The sequence below is a fragment of the Saccoglossus kowalevskii genome, chromosome 13 (assembly GCF_978046115.1).
Source record: "Saccoglossus kowalevskii chromosome 13, keSacKowa6.1, whole genome shotgun sequence".
NCBI classification, from domain to species: Eukaryota; Metazoa; Hemichordata; class Enteropneusta; family Harrimaniidae; genus Saccoglossus; species Saccoglossus kowalevskii.
In genome coordinates, this window is record NC_140653.1 from 24,060,186 (window position 1) to 24,086,462 (window position 26,277).

The 26,277-nt window shown below is 35.1% G+C and overlaps 1 protein-coding gene across 1 annotated transcript in view; it reads right to left on the reverse strand.

The window, feature by feature from the left end:
* Positions 1-26,001, reverse strand: part of LOC100371615 (uncharacterized) — a 50,168-nt gene extending 24,167 nt beyond the window's left edge. The window contains exons 1-7 of the mRNA XM_085507102.1: positions 25,658-26,001; positions 13,316-13,505; positions 11,848-12,020; positions 8,385-8,595; positions 7,800-8,040; positions 7,235-7,401; positions 5,766-5,975 (exon numbers count right to left, since the gene is read on the reverse strand). Of these exons, the coding sequence (XP_085363228.1) occupies positions 5,766-5,975; positions 7,235-7,401; positions 7,800-8,040; positions 8,385-8,595; positions 11,848-12,020; positions 13,316-13,505; positions 25,658-25,915 (1,450 nt within the window). The 5' untranslated portion in view covers positions 25,916-26,001. The remainder of the gene's footprint in view (positions 1-5,765; positions 5,976-7,234; positions 7,402-7,799; positions 8,041-8,384; positions 8,596-11,847; positions 12,021-13,315; positions 13,506-25,657) is intronic.
* Positions 26,002-26,277: the final 276 nt, after the last annotated feature.

A 26,277-nucleotide genomic window follows, 5' to 3' on the forward strand; every position in this document is an offset into this window, starting at 1 on the left:
TGTACGATACCTCATTTTCGTTACGATCTATTGAAAGTAAGCCTCCAAGACCCGTTGAATTCGTTTCACATGAGAGTAGGTTTCACATAAAAGGTGGACCCAAAATAAAAGTGACTTGTATACACACTGTATATTCTAAACATACTTTCCGTTGCATGATTTCATCATAATTACAACCATCGTCACGTATATTCCGTAAAAGCTGTAACGCATATATTTGTCATTTGAACAAATTATAGTGAGTCACCATTTTTGATATTTATAGAACCTACGCAAACGAGTGGAACGAAGGTCAGTGTTTGGAGTGTAAGTGTACAGTTTTGTTTGCGTCCTATGCCGATAGTTTTATCCCCTTGCCACTTCGTCGTGACAGTCAGCACGGGGTCACTAAAATTGAGCAATTCTGTGTCTGATAGACGTGGCTCCTGTACCGTGGTCATCAACGTGTTACGATAATGGCATTATGGACACACATTTGTTTCACACGACGTTGCAGTATTATTTAGGAACAACAACTTGCATGTTTACACTAGACAATCTAAACATATATTATGGGAATTATGGTAATCACTTGATCGTTCCAACGATACGTACTGAAAGTGATATGAGACGATTGCATCTACTATGAGACGACCTTAATTTATGTCAGAAATAAAGTTTGCACCAAACATTTTGAAAACCGCTTAGTGCGATTACCGTGAAATAAAAAATATTGTAGGCAAGGCCCGTGGCTCAAAAATACAGATTGAATAAACAAAAGAAATAAATAAAAAATGCTGTAATGTAAATAGGTGATTTTCCGTACAATTGCGAGATCTCGCGAGATGCATGAAAGACGCGCGTCGAACGTCTGCCGCAAAAATCGAACGATTTGATTTTGAACTAGAATTTCTTTATTTCGCAGCTTACATTGACCGGCCGATCTTCGACAGAGGAATATTGCTTCCGAATACCCTTACTTAATCGAAATTGCCTATCATCAAATGTGGACAGCACATTATTAAGCATGGAAATGTCCCCGAAATACTTTCGCGTTTGTCGAATCCCACGCGATGTTTGACGCGACTACGACGCTATGACCTTTGTTTGTCCTGTTTTTACATTGTGTCAACACAGGTGGCGCTATTCAGCCCAGACCTGTGTCTTATGTTTCGCTGGTTCCCGGCGTCCTTTGCGAATGGCAGGTAGGACGCAGGTAACTAGTAATCGCCATATTGTTCCATTTGGGCCGGTTTTCAGGCCGGAAGGAACGCGACTGGGTGACGTAATTTGAAAACATTCCAAGTTCCGTTTTGCGTAAACGTGTCTGTAATGCTACAATAAAGCCATGCTCATACATACTGCCTGCTTAGATTTACAGATTTGATATGTTCTGTGCTAATTTATAACAAAAGAAACAATTCTTTTTATTCGCCCAACTTTCGAAAGCAAAAGGAAACCCCTGAACGGCCACGAGCGTAAGCGCTGACGTCAGGTAACTAAGGGAAATGGAACAAGCAACGAGAAAGTGATGTACCAATCAGAATGCCGGAACCGTTACTAGTTACCGGCCTCTTGTGGCTTGGTACGCCATGACACTTGAGGCGGGAACCAGCCAATGTCTTATGTACGCTGGTTCCCGGCGTCCTTTGCGAATGGCAGGTAGGACGCAGGTAACTAGTAATCGCCATATTGTTCCATTTGGGCCGGTTTTCCGGCCGGAAGGAACACGACTGGGTGACGTAATTTGAAAACATTCCAAGTTCCGTTTTGCGTAAACGTGTCTGTAATGCTACAATAAAGCCATGCTCATACATACTGCCTGCTTAGATTTACAGATTTGATATGTTCTGTGCAAATTTATAACAAAAGAAACAATTCTTTTTATTCGCCCAACTTTCAAAAGCAAAAGGAAACCTCTGAACGGCCACGAGCGTAAGCGCTGACGTCAGGTAACTAAGAGAAATGGAACAAGCAACGAGAAAGTGATGTACCAATCAGGTAGGACGCAGGTAGGACGCAGGTAACTAGTAATCGCCATATTGTTCCATTTGGGCCGGTTTTCCGGCCGGAAGGAACACGACTGGGTGACGTAATTTGAAAACATTCCAAGTTCCGTTTTGCGTAAACGTGTCTGTAATGCTACAATAAAGCCATGCTCATACATACTGCCTGCTTAGATTTACAGATTTGATATGTTCTGTGCAAATTTATAACAAAAGAAACAATTCTTTTTATTCGCCCAACTTTCGAAAGCAAAAGGAAACCTCTGAACGGCCACGAGCGTAAGCGCTGACGTCAGGTAACTAAGAGAAATGGAACAAGCAACGAGAACGTGATGTACCAATCAGAATGCCAGAACCGTTACTAGTTACCGGCCTCTTGTGGCTTGGTACGCCATGACACTTGAGGCGGGAACCAGCCAATGTTTTATGACGCATAACTAGCCTCTGAAGGCTAAATATCCATCCGCTACCATTTTTCTCAGCGTTTCTGCCGCGGAACTATATAAAAGTATTTTTCTTGTTTTGAACACATCCTCCCCCGATTTTTAGCAAGATTTAATCTTTAATGAGTTGATCAATTAAAATAACACACAACACTCATCAGAATATCTTATTTTATTAACATTAAAATGCATGTAAATTGGGAGGTCAAAGGTCTAATTTTTCTCAATATTGCAATGACACGCAGATCGCCGCAAACCAACCGAATAGCGCCACCTGTGTTGACACAAAGTGGAAATAGTTCCGACCACTTTTCCCATAGTTCCACGCGCGGTATGCGTCAGATCGGTTGGTTTGCGGCGATCAGCGTGTCAATGCTGTTTTTACGTTCGATTTCACGCATAACGCGTGATTCTCGCAGTGAACGGAAAATGGTCTATTTCATGTCTTAGTTTTAAGGAATGATACAAATAAGCTGCCATGGATTGTAGTATCATGTTACTGTCAGACGTCTTCATCAATTCCACAAACTTATTATATGAAGGCAATGTAAAATAGTATCTTGGAATGTATTTTCCCCTAATGACCTCAAAAAATGAATAAATTAATAGTTAATGATATTCGTCTTCAATTTTAGAATAATGGCATAAAGGGCAGACACTGTCACTTCCAATACCACTTTTCCCTGTCGGTTTGTATCCAACAAACTAGTTTATCCATAGTTGAAATATCACCATGCCAATCCAAATACAAACGATATTTCAATCTACAAGCGAAGATCTTAATAAATAAATCAATATTTGAGAAGTCCTATGCACCCCAGACCTCTTGCATATTGCACGATAATAATAGTTGTTTAACCTAAGTGACTCAATTTGGTCTAGTTCTAGACTGAGACATCTCTAAGTGGTACAACATAAAGTGACATTACAAGGGTACCTTGTTCTTGGCATGCGTAATAATTTAGCCCAATACTTGACACATCACTTAGCTGTTATTATGTAAATTTTGTAACGCCCACAATTTCCGAGTACTACACAGTTTGAAGCATTTTGGGAGACACCTAAAAATATTCTACAAGCAAGATATTGTACTCTTTCTATTGATTCATAACGATGGTGACCGCAAATTTCAGACCCATATGTTAATATCGGCAGAATCATTGTGTCAAATATTTTGAAGAAATGGTCATAAGTTAGCGGGCCAAATTGCCTTGTGCGTTTGATTAGACACATTAACGACTTTTTACTTTGTTGGGCAAGCAATTTAGTAGCACAGGGCCAATTTAACCGACGGGAAAATAACACTCCGAGATACTTGTAATATGAAACTATCTCAACTGTTTCTCCCTTATAAACCCATTTTTCTGCACTTGAAAAACAACCCCGTTTTTAAAACAACAACTTTAGTCTTGAATACTAGTCATTTGAAAGTCAACTTCCACAAATCACAATAACTCAAACTATTTAACAATCGTTGTTAAATAATCACAAAATCTGAAAATGAAACGACATCGTCTGCAAACAACAAAGTATCTCTACTAAATCTGGTGACAGCAGTACCGCTTTTGACACGGAGTTTGTAGTGCTAAGATTAATTCATTTATGTAAACTATTCTCTATTGTCGAATACCCTTTCCGAAAACCGGCTAGCTTCGTCATTTTTTTCCGAAACCTTTCGCTCAAGATTGATGAGAATATTTTACTAAAAATACTTAGAAGTGAGATGCCTCACTGTATTATACCATGTCATATATTTATTTTTTCAAGATACAGTTATTCTAACACGCTTAAATCTAGTTTCCTACAGTGTCTCTGTATCACCCTACCTAAACTTAGCGTCCCAATCCTTCTGCCGTACCCGCTATAGCCCTGTCACATAAACAATAGTGGACGAGAAGAACCCAATACTGTGGGGGAGGGGGTCATTATTTGTTATCACCATCATACGGATTAAACCAATTTTGTTAATTTGGGGGATTTTTAGTTGAACTGAATTTACTTACGAATATACGTTTACATTCATTATCTAGTGATAATATAAAACTACATGTATGACGTCATGTGACATTCTGGTAATGGCGATTTATAAGCGTTTCAACCTGTTTTCCCTAAAACAGTGCTGTCCTCCATCTTTGTATCATTTATAATATCACCACGACATGTTACCAAGGATTTGTTAGACTTATAGTAACTTGTATTTGACCTTGCGACAGATAATTCCTGAACACAATATTACAAAAAAATTATTTTATTAATTTACATAATACACACATAGATACATAGATATATGAGTAGGTCTCATGCCACTAATCAACCAATGGCTGCTCGTAGCCCAATTTAAATGCTTTGCAGGAACCAATGAAATTTTTTAAATATTTTTTTTTCTCAGGTGCTTTCTGTTTGAAGGCGTAATCACCTGGGTCAAAGGTGAGACCAACATGTGGCCTTTTGTTATCTACTACTTAGCGGCTGTGTACCTGTGGGTTTATTCTGTGTGTATTTGGATGTTCTAATCTTGGTGTTTTTCCAGTGATTTCTCTAGGTGCAATCCAAATACAGTAGGTGTTTCTTGTTTACCTGAGATTTGTAAGAGTTTGAGCTGGCCAACATGTTAGTTTATTTCATGTGGTTGATTACTGGCATGTTGATTTGAGCAATGTTTTCAACTTTGTTCATCATTTTCATATAGCAATCTCGTCATATGTTAACATTGTCGCCTATGGAAATTCAATTAGTGATATGCGCCCAGTAGGACACATTCTTGCTAAAGATCAACAAGACTGCTTAGCGTGGGCGAAATACGCAAATGTTTTCCCAATACCTGACACGTTCACGTGATGCACATGTGCATAAATTAGCATCGCTTGAATTAGTACGGCGACTTCCATTGGAGAACGGCTCGCGTTCCGATGATGTCACAAGTCACGTGGGTGAAAATGCTGAAATGCATTTGCGAAAAACTCCATTTTTTTACCCAGTCGGAATTTCTTTTGTGGTCCTCTAGATATTCCTAATCACTATAACTACTTCCTCTACACAAACGAGACAATATAATATCCTTAAAACTTTTCCAGAACGAGTATGGCAGAGTGTGTCAGGTAAAAAAAAAAAATATCCACGTAGTTTTTTTTATTGGAATATTACTATGGAAATCTTTTGGACGTTTAAATACCGCCAAATAACTCGCCAGGTTCATCTTTGTGGAGAACGTTAGAATCTGGTAATTACACAAGATAAAACAGATCATTAGTCGCCAAGCAACATAACGGTCAAAGGTCATATGGTCCCCATTGATTACCACGCTGGGCACAATTAGGACTGTAACTCGATGATCCACAGAAGACAGAATGTGAATAATAATCTCTAAGTCGTTTCAATAGTTTGATAACAATTTCAGGTCGACAACTAGATAAATCATTTTTTTCATTCTGATCTTCTTCCAGGTCGAATAGCCACACCATCTTTCCCAGGATCTCTGTACTTGGCGGCATGATATGATCTTCTGGGTAGTTAAGCTCCGGAGGCGGTACCCAGGTTTTAGGTGACCCTGAGGATGAGATAAGTGAAGTTTGTCATGTCATACCGAAATGATACTCTCACAATAAGGCCATAATACGTAATACAAATACGACAAATCTTACATCCGTATATGAATAACAATTTTGCATAATTATTTATTTACAAATACACATAACCATTCCTGTATCTGTAGCAAATTTGTACTCTTTTGACCTATCCACTATTGTAAAATTGGCTGTCGGATCAATTTTATTTCTGTAATGTGTATAGTTGTGACTATTTTGCAGTGTGGACGCAGTATATATTCACTCATTCATTCAGGTAGAAGCATGCCATTAAAGGGCGGTAGTCGTCGCGCCGCGCATGTGCGACATGTGTGTTGATAAACATTGATTTTCCCACATTCCAATGCGCTCTTCTAATGGAAATCCAAGTATTAGGTTTAACCTGGGCGCGACTTGCACTAATTACAGCCGGTAAATCTTTAGATACCTTCCAATCACCTAAAAAAATACCTAATTAAAGCTTAGTTATTTCTCAGTTTGTACTCGTTGATCTGCGCAAAGCCAAAGTCGCCATCTTTGTTTATATGAGACCCATATATCTCGCACATGCGTGGCGGGACGACTACCGCCCTTTAATTATCGCGAAAATTGACCATAAACCGCATGACAATGTTCACTGTTTTATTATATACAGTCACGTAGCTATTGTCCAATGGCACAATACAATAGCGGAGTATAGCGGATGACGTTTTAACAAAAATAGTATTTATTCATTTTCAGCCCCCAAGTGACTGTGCAGCATATCACCAAAACACGCCGCAGTGCGCTATAACACAGTAGCAAAGCGCGCTAATACATACCGCAGTGCGCCATTTAGCCCTACGTATAGTGCTCTGTTGATCGGGGTGATCATCTGTCCATAATATTAGGGCTATGCGCCATTGAACATGATACTGTAAAATGACTAATTTTCACTGGGTTTAAATTTCACTGATTTACCATTTCAGGCATATTCAGTGGGTTTTAAATTCACGGTTTTATCATTTAGATAATGTGTTCTATGCTAAATTTTACATATTCACTGTGTTTTAATTTAGCGCATTTTTCCAGTCAGCGAAATAAGCTAAATTAAAACCCAGTGAATAATTACCCCCTTTACAGTAGTTCATTCGTCACTGCACATCACCACACGCGACACCGCATACCGTATTCACATTTTGACCACCGCCACTTATCGCGCTGACCGCCAGTACACATCATATGCTGCATATCTAATACTCACTATATTGTCCAGTAACCAGTTTCCATCTGCCTACAATAATCGATGCTGCCCGAGTTATATCAAAATAATCATTCGTGATCCACGGGTCTTTGCCAATATCTTCAAGAGCCCCACGTCTACCGCTGATCTGTATAAGTAATTCTTGTCGTTTTGTGGGAGCCCCGGTGCTGTAATATAACCGCGTTATTTTTAGTATAAAATGCGTTATAGGGTTAAAATAACGCCATTTTCAGGACGAAAAGTCAGTTTTGGGTGAAATTGGTACCATATCCAGAATGTGGTCAGAATAAGCGTATTGTTTGTTTTTTTAGATTTTTGCAATCGGACCAATGTTCAAGGATTTTTGTCTTTGGTGAGGCTCGTATTTAGCAAATTTTCAGGGCGAACTGAAGTAACACATTTGGGCGTCCCTTCACGTATATCTTTGCTATGCGAGTAGTCCCGCGGTTCATAGCGTCAAATAAAACATAAATAGAGACAAATATACAGTAAATTAAATTTACATATGGATTTGTAAACGTTACAAACAAGGAGATATATAAAAGCAAACGGTTGGTCGTCATACCTTATCGTATCCCATTGGTCTACACCATCAAGTTCTACGTCGTCTACTGTCCCGCCTGCCAGACGAACAAATGTCGGAAACCAGTCGGAAGTATGAATCATCTCGTGATTCACGGTCCTCGATTTTTTCAAGAGTGGACTGTTTACAAACGCTAACACTCGGACGCCACCTTCCCACATTGTCCCCTTGCCGCCGCGCAGCGGCCAATTTCTACCGCCAGTGTGGAACTGGGCTCCATTGTCTGAAGCAGAAAACGGGTAAAATTAAATTGTGTTGAAAATCGTTGACGAAAACCTCACAACTTATGCGGTAACGTCCCAATGAAAACAAAAATTCTCCTCTCCAGGTAGCATAAAAATCTCGATTAATTAGATTTAAAGCGGGGGAGTCGTCACCTGCACATGCGTCAGATGGCCATAACGTGTCATTGTTTACATTGTATTTTTAGCGTGTGTCGTCGCTTCGAACTCAATTCCCGCGCGTGCGCAAGTGACGACCCTCCGGCTTTAACATATGTACGTTACATACTTGTATATGCAATTACGTCATACGAATTGTATTTTGTAAATAATTCGATTTATTTACCTGACGAAAACACCAATATCGTGTTATTCAACATTCCCGAAGCCTTTAATGTCTCAGTAATATTACCAATCCCTTCGTCCATACACGTTGCCATGGCAGCGTATATTTGACGACTCTCATCCACACCGGAAGTGTAATATGGCATTCTGTAGTTACTTGGCACTTCCAGCGGTCCGTGTACAGCTTGGTACGACAGGTACATAAAAAATGGCTGTATTGGGAATAAAATTATAATGTGTTAATTTGTAGGTTTATTTTTATTAACTCATAACTACCTACTGGGGGAGGTTAAAGGTTACAAAAGAAATTTACAAATAAAAATTAATCAAATTACAATGGCTAATAGTTTAAAGAACAACCAAAAACAGACTAAATTTAAGTTAGTAACGGAAGTATATGATAAAATAAAATAAAATGTAACACCCACAAAAAACTAATAATAATAATATTAGTTTCGATCGCTGTAAGTTAATTTTTTGCACACAAAAAAAAGGTTCCGGCGGATCTGAGGAAATTTTCAAAGACCTGAGGCGAGGCGTTGAGCTAAAGTTCAGAGAAAAATACAGGAAAAAAATCAATTCAACAAATTTTCGAAATAAATAAATTAATTTTGTAATCTCGATTTTGCTAAGACGTCTGCGCTGCGCACTGAGTTAGGACATTTGCGCGCGACAATTGAAGCGCGATGCGTGAAAATCACCTTATATACAACAAAGGTCATCTATCTATTTTACACGTAATGGGATGGTCGTTATAAACTGACAGTAATGAGACGAGAAATGCATTATTAAAAATAAAAACTGGAAAAAGAACGATAGTTATTGTAACACCTATTGCTGATTTATGTTTGTCCCGGCTCCTTGTTTCTTGTGCTCTTCAATTATACCATTCCAAATGTGTCTCTTCTTGTATAGATGCATGTTCGTGGGCACTCGGAGTGAATTTTTTTTTTTTTTTGCTTTTTTTACCCAGACAGTCTTGGCTAGATAGTGTTGAAATTTCGGAGCATTGTCAATGCAGGAACATGCCCAAAAATGGATTTTAAATTATAGGGAATCGAGGCACGCGTATGTGATTAAAAGTTCCGAAAGTTTGTTTACGTTGCTCTTTGATTGACAAGTCACTGTTGATGTTATATGCAAACGAGTTGCTGGCCTCAGTTACGGTGCGGCGATGTGTAGCTTCCTGTCCGCGGCCCTGTTTAACTTACCTCAAGCGCTACTAACTAGTCTTGCAAACTACAAAAAAAAAAGACAAGACGTAGACGCTTCCAGCATGCAAGCGGAATACAAAAACATACAGTTGTAAATGATAAGTAAACTTTTTCACCCTTATCTCGCAACATGTCGACAACTTCTAGCCTGGCAGCTTCCAGTGGAGTACTGTTCAATATTTTTTTTTTCACGCATTTTTTTCTTCGAAGGCATTATAAAACTGACTAATTATACATTTGTCGTTTCGCTGTAATGATCACCGTGCTGATAGCATTGCGATGTAGTAGTGGATAAACACCATTCAGACCATTGCTGTGCTGTCATCGATAACTAACTTTTCAGTGGCAAAATACACAAACGTGAAATGCTCGGTTACTTAAAAATAAAAAAAAAATTACCCCGAAAATTACAGAAACAACGGCAACGAGATGCTGTTTTTAAACACCGCGGAAAAATCACGCACTCTGCGATGCTATTTTGGTTACCTTAATCGGAAACCCCCTTGTCAGCTAGCATGCATCTGTAGCGATGTCGCAAAGTACGTTGTACGGTCGTGCTCGGCGACCTCTGGTACTATAGCACTCTATGAATGAGGTTTTCCAGAGGTCAGGGTTCGTTTTAATTTTTATCGACCCATCGCGTCTGCTCGTAGTTGAATGAAACCTGTTTCGATTTACAATAGTTGTCTTCCATTTCGACTTTTTCTCACCGGTGTTTGAGCGATTGAGTACAAAAACTGTGAATAGCCGTTGTGTAGCAAAATATTACGGCCCATTTCAACCTGGCCGGAGATCGTGAAAAACTGCGTCATACAGAGTATTTTTTAAAGGTATGAGGAAAGGTAAATTTAGACTCAACCCACCCATTGGGGATCGCTATGTTTGTGTAACTGTATGAATATCGCATCGGCTTTACGTAATCCATTGTGCCCCTCCCTAAGTGGAAAAGATAACACGACGCCATGACAGTTTTCACGCAAGGTTTTGACTGTGCGGACGATTTTACGTCCGTTTCTCTATTATTGTAAATATTTTTATTTTATTTTTTTATCTGACGATTGAACATCAGCAAGCGTCGGTGTATGATGGATTTTGGCATGTCGTCGTGATGCAATAGCCATTTTTGTGGACGATTAACGTCACTTTCGTAAAACTGCCATTATCTCCGTTCCTGTTTTCTGGTTAGTCAGAGAGATTGAAAATTAATTAGCTCCCACAGTTTTTGTCAGTTTGTCTTGACATTTTCACACTATTTTGACAACGTCTCTACGAACAAAAGGACGTCTGGGCTTGTTTTTAAATCTTTGCATTCTCGGACAATGACATTCGAAGTGTGAAATACTGACCGGGATTGACAATACGGCACACATCCTGGTTGACAACTTTGTAATATGAAAACAAAACATGCTATATGTACGCCTGGACGCCCATTTGTTAATAAACAACTGATAAACGTTGTGTGAAAGTTTCACTCAAAATAAACAAGAATTGTGCGAGCTATTTAGATTTGAACTTCCATGGTAAACTGAAAAACACAAGTGGAGATAATGGCTAATTTGCATAACCATTCACTCAGTAAGAAGTTTGCTAATGCTCATAATTAAAATGGCTGTAACAGTTCCAAATTTAAACCTATTATCGTTTTGTAAAAAGTTAAATATAGTGCATAATATGGAGATCCCGTCATTACTTTTTTTCACCATGTTTCTTTTTGATTATTTATGTACAGCCTTGCTAAATCTTGCTAAGCATTCAAAAGAGAGAATGTTTGTACCAGTTTTCTATATTTTAAAATCGTCTTTTGAGTATGTTCCACTATTCATAATGCTGTGAAATTTTAACAGTCTATAGCCAAGACTGTTTGGATGATAAAAAGCAAAAAAAAAGAAAATTCATTCTCAAGTGCCCACGAACCTGCATCTATACCTTAACCAAATGTCATAAGAATGATTGCGTCATCATTAGCCTTGTCATTAACATTATCAACTTCACCTCTTTATTGCTGCTGGTGGTCACGAAACGAAAGCTCACAATCTCGCAAACATGAAGCCGACCTTACGCATAACGTGACGTCGACGGATCACGCGTAGTTTTCATGAAATGACGTAACACGCAAATGCGCATGCGTGCGAGATTTACGTACAGGAACTATTGTTGCATTCGCAGTTAGTTTTCAGTGTTACATCGAGCAGATCGCACAATCAACGTAAATGCAAGTGCGAAACATAATAATTGATTGCATTGACTTACTTTCTTTTTATCATGATTTTTGATGATATCTTGAGCTTCTTTTGTGTAAAAAAGTGTCGAGTACTGGCCATCGTAATCTTCGGCTACGTTTTCCATATTCCTCCACAAATCATGACATCTGGGGCGTCCTAGTGCAGTATGAGTATAGTAATTTTCTGCGGCGCCATGGTAACCTAGATTAAAATACATCAGTAATTTGAAAAACACCAAAATTTAATCTGTAAATCCTCGATTTAGTAAAAAAAATGCACTGCCTGCGTTTATTCTTGTTTAATTTTGACTAAACTATGTAATGAGTCTTTCTTGGCACTAACTAAGTATTTGAACAGCCGACTCCTATCTTTTTTCACAAATTATAACGCACGTTATTTTTTTCCAAAATGTTGATCACCAAAACTATGTGTATTTTACTCGAAATAATTAAGAGAATTATATATAAAAAAAACAATAAAAATAAATTCAGTCAAAATATTACACCAACATTTTGGCTGAAAAAAGTTATATTCTTCTAAAAAAATCACCAGAAATGAGCAAAACGATAGAAGGTTAGCGACCTTGTTTTAAGTCATGAAAATTGAACATTTATAATCCTTATAGTGATAAACCAACATATCGGCCATTTTGAATAACAGTTGGTGCAATCTAGAAATTGTGTCTAGTATATTGCATGTTTGTGACCCGAATATTTTGACACTCTCAAAAAACAAAAAACAAAAAAAAAAACTACGAAATCAAGCATAATCGTCTAACCTATATATACATTACATACAGTATAAATATACATTTATATTATTACAATCTCATGCATGTTCACGGTGTCATTCTTCAACATCGGCAAACAACAACTGATTGCCAAATAACTTGAAATGATAGTCATGGTGTTAAATTAAGGATTAGAATTTGCATAAAGTTGATAGTTGTAAATCTACATCGTAAAAAAACAAATAAATAGTAATAGAAGTCTTTCACGCTGTGTAACCAAGGATTAAAATTTACATAAAGTCAAGTGATGTAAATGTATGTAATCTAAACACCAAATAAACTGTTGATAACGAGTTTTGGTTTACATAGGGACATATATTTACATAGGGATAAGAGTTGAGGGAGGGGTATAAAGGAACAAAACAAAATATTTTATCTTTTTTTTTTTTATTATTTCTTATGAAAATTTTACTTGCTCGTCTAACGAGTTTATATTTTAAGTCAAAAGTCACATTTAATTTCTCAAAAAACAAGTTGTGTCAGAATTGTTGAAAATTGATAACAGCAGATTGTACAGCCACGACTATTAATTCACCAGATGTCGCCCTGCAGTTTAATTTTACATATAGCGAAATAGCGTTGCCATGGTGATCAACGTTTAAAATGCGACATAAAATATAAATCAACCCCACTAAAATTACGGAATAAAATGTATTAGTACCCGTGAAAATAGTAAAAAGACAAAACTATGTCATCTCGAACTTACCAAAAAATGTATCGAATCCTTTATGTGTTGGTACACACTCTTTTCTTTCGTGTCCCAGATGCCATTTTCCGATCATGTGTGTTGCGTATCCGTACTGCCGCAGTTTCATCGGCAGAGTGACCGTGTCCGGAGCCATGCATAGTCTGGTCAGCTGACCGTCTAAACAACGGTAGTCAAATCCAGTATGAATCTGTAGGGTAAACAGATGGGGGGTCAATGACCTGGCAACGAAACTGAGGGAATTACAAATATGATAGAATGTTCCCTTCTGTTTAAATTCAAAGAAGTACAATATACACCACAATCGATCGGTACGGTTTTTTTTTTTTGGGGGGGGGGGTCATATAAAATGTTACACTCACGATCTTGTGTCGGTTTACACGATTCAGCCCAAATAGTTAGTAAATCTGCTCCAAGCGTGCACATTTGCTTTCAGAAATACCTCGAATTGAACAGTTTTCGAGAAAAAAGTTTAGAATGCCAGACGGGACTCGGACTATAAACTCACCAACAGAGCGCCATTGGGACACTCAGTACTTTGTCGTGTGTTTTGATTTCTACTTGTACTTATAGACTGGTGAGGCCACCCTGTAAATCCAACTGTTTTAAAATATGACACATTTTTGTACATCACATCACTTGTGCATAAGTGTTTTATAATTAAACATAGCAAAATTCTTTTACTGTTTAAAAGCTTGTCTCTAATTTAAAAACATTTAGGTGTTTACTAGTATAATCTGTATACTTATGAAAAGTGTGTGTGATGGAAACTCTCTTTGTATGCAACATTTCGGAAAAGTGCTTATGTTAACAACACTGTTAAACGTGTTTATGCTGGAAAAAGTTTTTTAAAAGTGTTTCCACCAGTAACATGTATTGAAAAGTGTTTATCTTCGCAACACTTTAAAAAGTGCTTTCACGCAAAACACAATATGAATAGCGAAAACTGATTGTAACAGAGACACAGTTTAAAATGTCTTCATGAGCAAAATATATAACAAATGATGCGTTTCACTTTGCACACTAATCAGAAAATACAATAAACAAATCACACAATCAAGTAAATATTTATTACTAAATATAAACATTAATAAGACAAGTTTGTGTATAACGTTTAGAAAAAGACAGACATATATAATTTTTGTAAAGAATAATAACAATCGCATGGTTTTTTTTACTGAAATTCAAACCTTTCGTGAAACTGTAGGAATGTCTCCGAGATATGTCAGCAATGAATTTATGCAGTATGTGCACAAACTTGAATCAATTACACATAAACCTGAATCAATTACGCATAAACCTGAATCAATTACACATAAACCTGAATCAATTACACATAAACCTGAATCAATTACACATAAACCCGAATCAATTACACATAAACCTGAATCAATTACACATAAACCTGAATCAATTACACACAAACCTGAATCAATTACACATAAACCTGAATCAATTACACATGAACTTGATTCAATTACACATGAACTTGAATCAATTACACATAAACTTGAATCAATTGTACATAAACCTGAATCAATTATACATAAACCTGAATCAATTACACATAAACCTGAATCAATTACACATACACTTGAATCAATTACACATAAACCTGAATCAATTACACATAAACCTGAATCAATTACATATAAACCTGAATCAATTACACACAAACCTGAATCAATTACACATAAACCTGAATCAATTACACATGAACTTGAATCAATTACACATGAACTTGAATCAATTACACATGAACTTGAATCAATTACACATAAACCTGAATCAATTACACACAAACCTGAATCAATTACACATAAACCTGAATCAATTACACACAAACCTGAATCAATTACACATAAACCTGAATCAATTACACATAAACCTGAATCAATTACACATAAACCTGAATCAATTACACATAAACCTGAATCAATCACACATAAACCTGAATCAATTACACATAAACCTGAATCAATTACACATAAACCTGAATCAATTACACATAAACCTGAATCAATTACACATAAACCTGAATCAATTACACATAAACCTGAATCAATTACACATGAACTTGAATCAATTACACATAAACTTGAATCAATTGTACATAAACCTGAATCAATTACACATAAACCTGAATCAATTACACATACACTTGAATCAATTACACATAAACCTGAATCAATTACACATAAACCTGAATCAATTACATATAAACCTGAATCAATTACACACAAACCTGAATCAATTACACATAAACCTGAATCAATTACACATGAACTTGAATCAATTACACATGAACTTGAATCAATTACACATGAACTTGAATCAATTACACATAAACTTGAATCAATTGTACATAAACCTGAATCAATTACACACAAACTTGAATCAATTACACATAAGCCTGAATCAATTACACATAAACCTGAATCAATTACACATAAACCTGAATCAATTACACATACACTTGAATCAATTACACATAAACCTGAATCAATTACACATACACTTGAATCAATTACACATAAACCTGAATCAATTACACATATACTTGAATCAATTACACACAAGCCTGAATCAATTACACATAAACCTGAATCAATTACACATATACTTGAATCAATTACACATAAGCCTGAATCAATCACACATAAACCTGAATCAATTACACATACACTTGAATCAATTACATATAAATCTGAATCAATTACACATACACTTGAATCAATTACACATAAGCCTGAATCAATTACACATAAACCTGAATCAGTTACACATAAACCTGAATCAATTACACACAAACCTGAATCAATTACACATAAACCTGAATCAATTACACATGAACTTGAATCAATTACACATAAACTTGAATCAATTGTACATAAACCTGAATCAATTACACATAAACCTGAATCAATTACACATAAACCTGAATCAATTACACATACACTTGAATCAATTACACATAAACCTGAATCAATTACACATAAACCTGAATCAATTACATATAAACCTGAATCAATTACACACAAACCTGAATCAATTACACATAAACCTGAATCAATTACACATGAACTTGAATCAATTACACATGAACTTGAATCAATTACACATGAACTTGAATCAATTACACATAAACCTGAATCAATTACACATAAACCTGAATCAATTACACACAAACCTGAATCAATTACACATAAACCTGAATCAATTACACACAAACCTGAATCAATTACACATAAACCTGAATCAATTACACATAAACCTGAATCAATTACACATAAACCTGAATCAATCACACATAAACCTGAATCAATTACACATAAACCTGAATCAATTACACATAAACCTGAACCAATTACACATAAACCTGAATCAATTACACATAAACCTGAATCAATTACACATAAACCTGAATCAATTACACATACACTTGAATCAATTACACATAAACTTGAATCAATTGTACATAAACCTGAATCAATTACACATAAACCTGAATCAATTACACATAAACCTGAATCAATTACACATGAACCTGAATCAATTACACATAAACCTGAATCAATTACATATAAACCTGAATCAATTACACATGAACTTGAATCAATTACACATGAACTTGAATCAATTACACATGAACTTGAATCAATTACACATAAACTTGAATCAATTGTACATAAACCTGAATCAATTACACACAAACTTGAATCAATTACACATAAGCCTGAATCAATTACACATAAACCTGAATCAATTACACATAAACCTGAATCAATTACACATACACTTGAATCAATTACACATAAACCTGAATCAATTACACATACACTTGAATCAATTACACATAAACCTGAATCAATTACACATATACTTGAATCAATTACACACAAGCCTGAATCAATTACACATAAACCTGAATCAATTACACATATACTTGAATCAATTACACATAAGCCTGAATCAATCACACATAAACCTGAATCAATTACACATACACTTGAATCAATTACATATAAACCTGAATCAATTACACATACACTTGAATCAATTACACATAAGCCTGAATCAATTACACATAAACCTGAATCAATTACACATAAACCTGAATCAATTACACACAAACCTGAATCAATTACACATAAACCTGAATCAACCTGAATCAATTACACATGAACTTGAATCAATTACACATGAACTTGAATCAATTACACATAAACTTGAATCAATTACACATGAACTTGAATCAATTACACATGAACTTGAATCAATCACACATGAACTTGAATCAATTACACATAAACTTGAATCAATTGTACATAAACCTGAATCAATTACACACAAACTTGAATCAATGACACATACACTTGAATCAATTACACATAAACCTGAATCAATTACACATACACTTGAATCAATTACACATAAACCTCAATCAATTACACATATACTTGAATCAATCACACACAAGCCTGAATCAATTACACATAAACCTGAATCAATTACACATATACTTGAATCAATTACACATAAGCCTGAATCAATCACACATAAACCTGAATCAATTACACATACACTTGAATCAATTACATATAAACCTGAATCAATTACACATACACTTGAATCAATTACACATAAACCTGAATCAATTACACATGCACTTGAATCAATTACACATAAACCTGAATCAATTACACATACACTTGAATCAATTACACATAAACCTGAATCAATTACACATATACTTGAATCAATCACACATAAGCCTGAATCAATTACACATAAACCTGAATCAATTACACATATAATTGAATCAATTACATATAAACCTGAATCAATTACACATATACTTGAATCAATTACACATAAGCCTGAATCAATAACACATAAACCTGAATCAATTACACATATACTTGAATCAATTACATATAAACCCGAATCAATTACATATAAACCTGAATCAATTACACATAAACCTGAATCAATTACACATACACTTGAATCAATTACACACAAACCTGAATCAATTACACATACACTTGAATCAATTACACATAAACCTGAATCAATTACACATATACTTGAATCAATTACACATAAGCCTGAATCAATTACACATAAACCTGAATCAATTACACATATACTTGAATCAATTACATATAAACCTGAATCAATTACATATAAACCTGAATCAATTACACATAAACCTGAATCAATTACACATACACTTGAATCAATTACACATAAACCTGAATCAATTACACATAAACCTGAATCAATTACACATAAACTTGAATCAATTACACATAAACCTGAATCAATTACACATAAATCTGAATCAATTACACATAAACTTGAATCAATTACACATAAACTTGAATCAATTACACATAAACCTGAATCAATTACACATAAACTTGAATCAATTACACATACACTTGAATCAATTACACATAAACTTGAATCAATTACACATAAACCTGAATCAATTACACATAAACCTGAATCAATTACACATAAACTCGAATCAATTACACATGAACTTGTATCAATTACAAATAAACTTGAATCAATTACACATAAACTTGAATCAATTACACATAAACTTGAATCAATTACACATAAACCTGAATCAATTACACATACACTTGAATCAATTACACATAAACCTGAATCAATTACACATAAACCTGAATCAATTACACATAAACTTGAATCAATTACACATAAACCTGAATCAATTACACATACACTTGAATCAATTACACATAAACCTGAATCAATTACACATATACTTGAATCAATTACACATAAACCTGAATCAATTACACATAAACTTGAATCAATTACACATAAACCTGAATCAATTACACATACACTTGAATCAATCACACATAAACCTGAATCAATTACACATACACTTGAATCAATTACACATAAACTTGAATCAATTACACATAAACCTGAATCAATTACACATACACTTGAATCAATTACACATAAACCTGAATCAATTACACATATACTTGAATCAATTACACATAAGCCTGAATCAATTACACATAAACCTGAATCAATTACACATATACTTGAATCAATTACATATAAACCTGAATCAATTACATATAAACCTGAATCAATTACACATAAACCTGAATCAATTACACATACACTTGAATCAATTACACATAAACTTGAATCAATTATACATAAACTTATGCATAAAATTATGCGTTCGCCCCAAGTTAATAGTTACTGAAACTATGACAGCTATATGATATGCACACACGCAACAAGCTGTTTATTATTAAAAATACTAAAATCAATAAATTTATGGCTACATGCACTGTATGTCTACTGACACTAATGACGTGTGTGGGAATTTTTTTAATAAATATGCTGCATACATTCAATATTAAACATTGCGGCTTTTATAGAAGCTCACCATACAACAGTGTTCTGTGCATACACACTTATGCATCATATATAGTCGACGGGTGTTTTAGGTTGAAACAATGCATGTGTGTTTGTTTTTGTGTTTCAAAATAAAACAGTTTTAGTAAGACTTGGGAACTTGTGTACATGTCGTACGTGTTTACTTATGAAACACGTATAATCGGGTGTTTCGGGTAGAAATATTGCATGTGTGCTTGTTGTAGGAAGAGAACAGTTTTCGAGATAAATGTTTAAAGTGGTTTTAAATCACATGTGAGAATGCTCAGATTGATTGGAACTACCACGACCGTTCACTAAATGTTGAGTATTAAAATCCACCAGGCCACGAGGTACTTCGCCACGATGCTCTTGATTTCCAGTTGTACTTATAAATTGACAAGGCCATGTAAAAATATATAAATTAATTCTTCCACACCTGGTGCTTCGGATGATAATGATATATTGCTAAAAGACGAAGTATTTTAATTAAATGAAGTACTTTCTGAAGGTAATGTCATGACCATTTCATTGTGCATTGAATTACATTATTTTTGGTGGTCGTCTAGTTAGGTTAATGGCATATATACCATAATGTTTACTTCAAGTCTCCAGTTCAAGTCCCTGGCAATAGTTTAATTTCTCGTCACTCATTTTTGTTAGTATTGCTTGCATAAAGCTCGTTGCATTAATCCATTAATGTCCTAATCAACAAACATTTTAATGTCACATTTATGTCCCTGTAAAACACTCAATAAGATAAGTTTGTGTATAAAGTTAAAAAAACAGACATATATAGTTGTTTGTGCATTTAAAATGTGTTGATTTTTCCATCAAAATCTGACAGGTGTTTAATAATACAATACACATGTTTTTAATTTCAACAGTGTGCTCTCAATTAAAACTGATTAATTAAAAATCTAAAAGTGCTCCCAAGATTTAGTGTCAGTGTTCAAATGATACTATTACCAACACATACGAAACTGGTTTCTTTTAATATTCGTCATGTAATTATGATATTCTGAACTAAATACTCTAGATAATTAATACCGAAGATTTAATTTATTTTCAAATTGACACATTGCATATTTTAGTATAATATCAACCATATTCCGCGACAGAGAACTGAGTAAAGGTGAAACGAACAACTACATGTAATTACAAAAATCCCATTTTCTTTTCTCTATATGTAGTTATTGTTACCATGAAAACAATAAACACAAGAGATAAATTACAGATGTGTTTAAATTTTATTAACAAATCTATAAAATGAAAACATCGAATGAAAAAATATCGTAATTCTTACAAATTAATTTTACTGACAAAGCGTATCACGTTACGTTGGTGCATAACATCATATATATGTTTCTTATTTCTTAAAGAAATATTTCATATGCTTATAAGCTACATGAAAAGAACACATTTATTTTATGATGAGTATTAATTTCAGAAAAGTTATTGCGATTGTAATCTCCCCTTGATACCAAACACGTGAATGTACCAACTTTACCGACAATTATGCATTCTACAAAATACAAATAATTTCCCCATTTGCATCGGAATTTGCATTACCCTGTTACTATGGCAGCACATCACAGTTAGAAGCTCTTGAATTGAAAGTGACAAGCTTACAAATGATGTATGAGTTGGGTGTATTAGGCGTACTGTCATTAAGTTGGTTGAATAAATGGGCCCTGACTACTTTGCTGGTAGATTAACTGTTTTATTACACGTTCTCACACACGACGAACATGTTGTAAAGTAGGTGGGAATACGTGACAACGTACCCATTATCCCGGAAACTGTCGCGTGATATAATGTCAGGCTTATATTTTCGCTCAGACCACTAACAGAACTGTCTGGCAACGTCAACTAATCAACAGTTCCATGTATGTCGCAACTCGGTAAAATCAAGCTGTCAGCAGCTGTACTTGTCACTAAAATCTGCATTTTCAACTGCTGCGAAACGAGGGAAATAAAAAACCCACAGCTCATTTGGCCACTTATTTTAAACGTAGTGGTATTTCGAGCAAACTGACAAAAAAAGTAAGTATCCGCATACAAGTTTTCGCCTGAAATTAAACTCATTTGAATAGATTGAGTGCGATCCGTTACGCATGCGTGTCAGCATGACCACCGTCAATATATGTTCCTTGACGGCAATGTGCATTTGGCCACATCTCATTATATCTCTGAGACCGAAGATTGTCGAAGAATACGAATACTTCATATACGGACATTGTCAAACACGAAATTGGAAAACATCAAATCTGATGGAATTGAAACCTTTAAAACCTTGATGTTTAAAAAGATGATATAAATTCAGGATTCTTTTGGAAAGTTGTCAATTTCCGTATACGTAAAATGTTATTGAAAACAAAGCAGAGTCATCGTAAGTGAATTCCTGAAAAGTAGGGCCGTTTCAAAAGCATCGCCCATAAACGTTATATACAAGGGAAAAGACGCAAGACAGACAAACTGACAGACAGACAGTGTGATGTTTTGAAGAATGAATTATAAACATAATACAGTGAAAGCGAACAGTGAAAAGGGTAAATAACTTCTTGAAACATCGAAGAAGTCGATGAAAATTAAACATAACAGGAACACTGAAAAAAGATAAACTCTCTAACATATGAGTATGGTCAAATTAACCAAAAGAATCAAGCAGATGAACATCAACATAATTAAACAGGAAAAAAAATATCATAACCATAATGTAAACATACCAATTGTCATATTTAAAGTTATTCATACGACAACTAAATTAAAACAAATAAGAAAACCGCTGGTTTATTCTTAAAGTGTGCGAAGTAAGCACTTCAAAAATATATACTGGACATTGGCACCTACACTCATTTAAGGAACATCAGTGACATAAGTCTGATACATCCAAACAACTGCCAGGACACATTATTGGAGATGTAATTAGTAATATTAATTTTGATGTAAAACTAGATGATGTAACACTCCCGCCGACGTGGCTGTCCACTAAGCCCGATGTTATTTACTCGTAATATGTTCATGAATGTCGTCATTGAGAGATTTAACCAAATAAAATGTCATTGTGAACAGGCAATGAATTGCATCCATATCCACACAGTGGATTGTAGTTTTTTTGTTTTTTGTTTTTAAATATTTTTGTGCCAGGCGACAGTTCTGGACATTAAATGTCACTGTTGTCTCTCCTGACCTTTTTTGTATGTGCAAGTTGCAAGTGCTTACAAATTATAATAGTGCATTTGCCACAGAAGCCATATTCATGTTTTGGGACTACACACATGACAGGGCTGTGCGGCCATCTCTCTATCAAATGGCAATTTAATGCGCTATCCTTGCGTCAACCAGGCTCTATCGAACACAAGCACCTGTGGACCTTAACAAAGGTTCCCCCAAAGTCGCATTCGTTAGTGAATGAATCTTGGCCAGTGGAATTGGCCTTCCCATTGAGTCTGTGGCACACTTACCCAGGGTAGGGGTTGGCCCTTTGATGTTCAGCCTAGGATTTGAGTAGGATTTGAACTTGGGTCTACCGATCATGAGTCTGGAGCGACAACCACTATGCTACCAGTGACCGGTTTGGATTGTAGTTTGAAAGTAAATACACAGGAGTGATTTTTAGAAAAAAAACTAATGCAGAGCAGACTTCAAATTCAATAAAAAAAATACAACAAACAATACAATCACGACAAACAGACCAAGCCCAATCATATACAGGCTTAAAATCAAATTCAAACTTTTGAAAACAACCCGGATTCCAATATTGAATCATGCAAATGAAATCTGGTTTGAAATTATCCAACTTCGTCGCATGAATCAGGACGGCAAATATTTCAAAAATACAAAAAACCAAGCAAAATAGCTTGCCGGATGAAATAAAATACTACCGCCCATCAAATGCAATACAAGTCTGACAATAGCCGTTACTCATACCCTGGTTAATGGATAAATGGCTACATTCGAAATTCCATCACTATCGAAACCAACCAATGATTATTACAGCACAATTTTCAAAAAAATACGCATATACGGTATTTCCAAAACCATAATTAATAACAGAGTACACCAAATCAATACCCCAATTTAGAACAAACCACCACAAACTAGCAATATAAACAAGTCGCTATACACAAAACACAAATTGAACAGAGACAATGTACACACTGCAATGAAATAGAAGATGATATGCAAATTATACACTGAGCATTGAAATACAATGAATAGTATGGTACAACAAATCAACCCAGACTCGTAAATCACAGATTATGTAAATTATTAAATCCCCGGATTAAAAGATGGAATACGAAAATATTATTAGCATTTTAGTCAAATGTTGCGAGCAACTTACAATGCAAACTTTAATAAGCCATTGTATGATGCATTTTCATTTTAATTGCGTTTGATCGGTTGATTGATTGATTGCTTTATTTAACTGACCCCAAAAAATGGAACAATTTCGCTACGGTTTCAATAACGCACTATAATTTTATTCCAGACTGTTGTAATTGCATACAGGTGTATGTTTATTTAAGCTTAATTCCTACAAACAGATGCGGCACGCATACGTCCAATGAACCTGCCACGCCATTAGTTTATTTGATTGAAGTTTTAGATGTTTGAAGTAGTGTGCGAAACGTAAGACTATGCTATATTGAGGTGTTTCATTTTTTTTTGTAATTGTCTCCTACAAGGTCACATTGATTTTCTTATGGCGGTAAAATCACGTCGTGTAACTTGGGTCTGATCACATTGATGGACCCTGATTTATGCCTGAGACCAGTGGATAAGTGCGCCAACATAAATATACATGTGAGCTGCTGTGTCAATTTCAGTAATTTTAGATTATAAGATAAGATAAGATAAGATAAGATAAGATAAGATAAGATAAGATAAGATAAGATAAGATAAGATAAGATAAGATAAGATAAATTTTATTTGGTACGGGAACATATAAAATGCCATGACCAAGAACAAGAGAGAAAAAATTACATAACTACTAAACTAAAATAAACTAAACTAAAAAAACTCTAAAATACTAAAAACAAATTTTGCTAAGCCTGAATAGATAAATTTATCGGTACTTGAAAACATTTCTACAAATAAATTGTCATCCCCTATGATTTCAAGATTTGGTGCATACATAAATATAAGACGACCGGAACACGCCCACCCACCATCCGCTGTTCGCAAGTACTAGTATATCAGTGATATGAGCAAATTGTGATTCCTAGTGCACACCACGAGTCTTCCTGGAAACGTCTACATTTTTTTTATAATTACACGCATAGACGCAACCTGATTAAAATCCCATGTAGTTATATGCTCCCTTATAACTACGTATAGTTACGATGACCGAGATACGATATAAAAAAATATTCATAAACAAACAAAAATAACAATAAAAATGGACCTTATACCAACACCGAATTTTAATAAGATTGACACAAACGGTGTGGGGGTGTTTGTACATTAAATTATTAAATTGTATTCGCATTTTTTCTCTGCCAAAATAATCTAGAATAGAATAGAATAGAATAGAATAGAATAGAATAGAATAGAATAGAATAGAATAGAATAGAATAGAATAGAATTAGAATTAGAATAGAATAGAATAGAGAATAGAATACTATTATCACCGTACGGAAAATTTGACATTCCTTTTATGGCACTTACATGTCAGCAGACAATGGCATTACATTACAACACACCACACCATTCAAATATAGTATTTCTGAATTGCCGTCTCGCTCTGGTACAACTAACATACGTCTGTAACACTGAATTCCCTAGTTCAATTTAACAGAAATTTAGGCAAAATTCATTCATTCATTAAGTTCTATCCATTGGTCTACTATACACATATACTGTAGCGAGTTGGATTGATTATATTTTCTGACTTACTTGATATCGACCCATCATAAGGCAACTCCTTGACGGCATACATGATGACTGTGCATAGTATCGTTCCAGTTTCACGCCTTCCGCGGCTAATTTATCTATATTCGGCGTTTTCACAATGGAACCTTCTCGATATCCCACGTCAAAATATCCTAAATCATCGGCTAATATAAATATAATGTTGGGCTGCTCCGTCACGCCGTGTGCCCATTGTAGTGCGAATGAGAATATAGCCAGGAGGACGGCAATCATATCATTCATGGCTTACAGTTGTAGGTACCCTCTCGATCTGAACAACACAATCGCTAGAAACTGCAGTGTCAACTAAACATGGTGCAGTATCACAATGGAACGACAGTGTGTCATAATGAATTGACCTGTTAAATTGGGATTATAGAGCGAGTGACACGTGGTGAGGTGACTGTTTTTTTATTTAACTGTTCAAACCTCAACTGGAACACGGAGGCAATTTTTATATATTAAATAAAGAGACAACTGTTTTCCGGTATTTTTTTCGCAGAAATGATTGTTATCGTTCATCATATCGAGAAACAGTGGTACGCATCCCTTCTGTTAAATTAAACATAGTCGATTCATGTTTGTCATATTACCCATAGGGAATA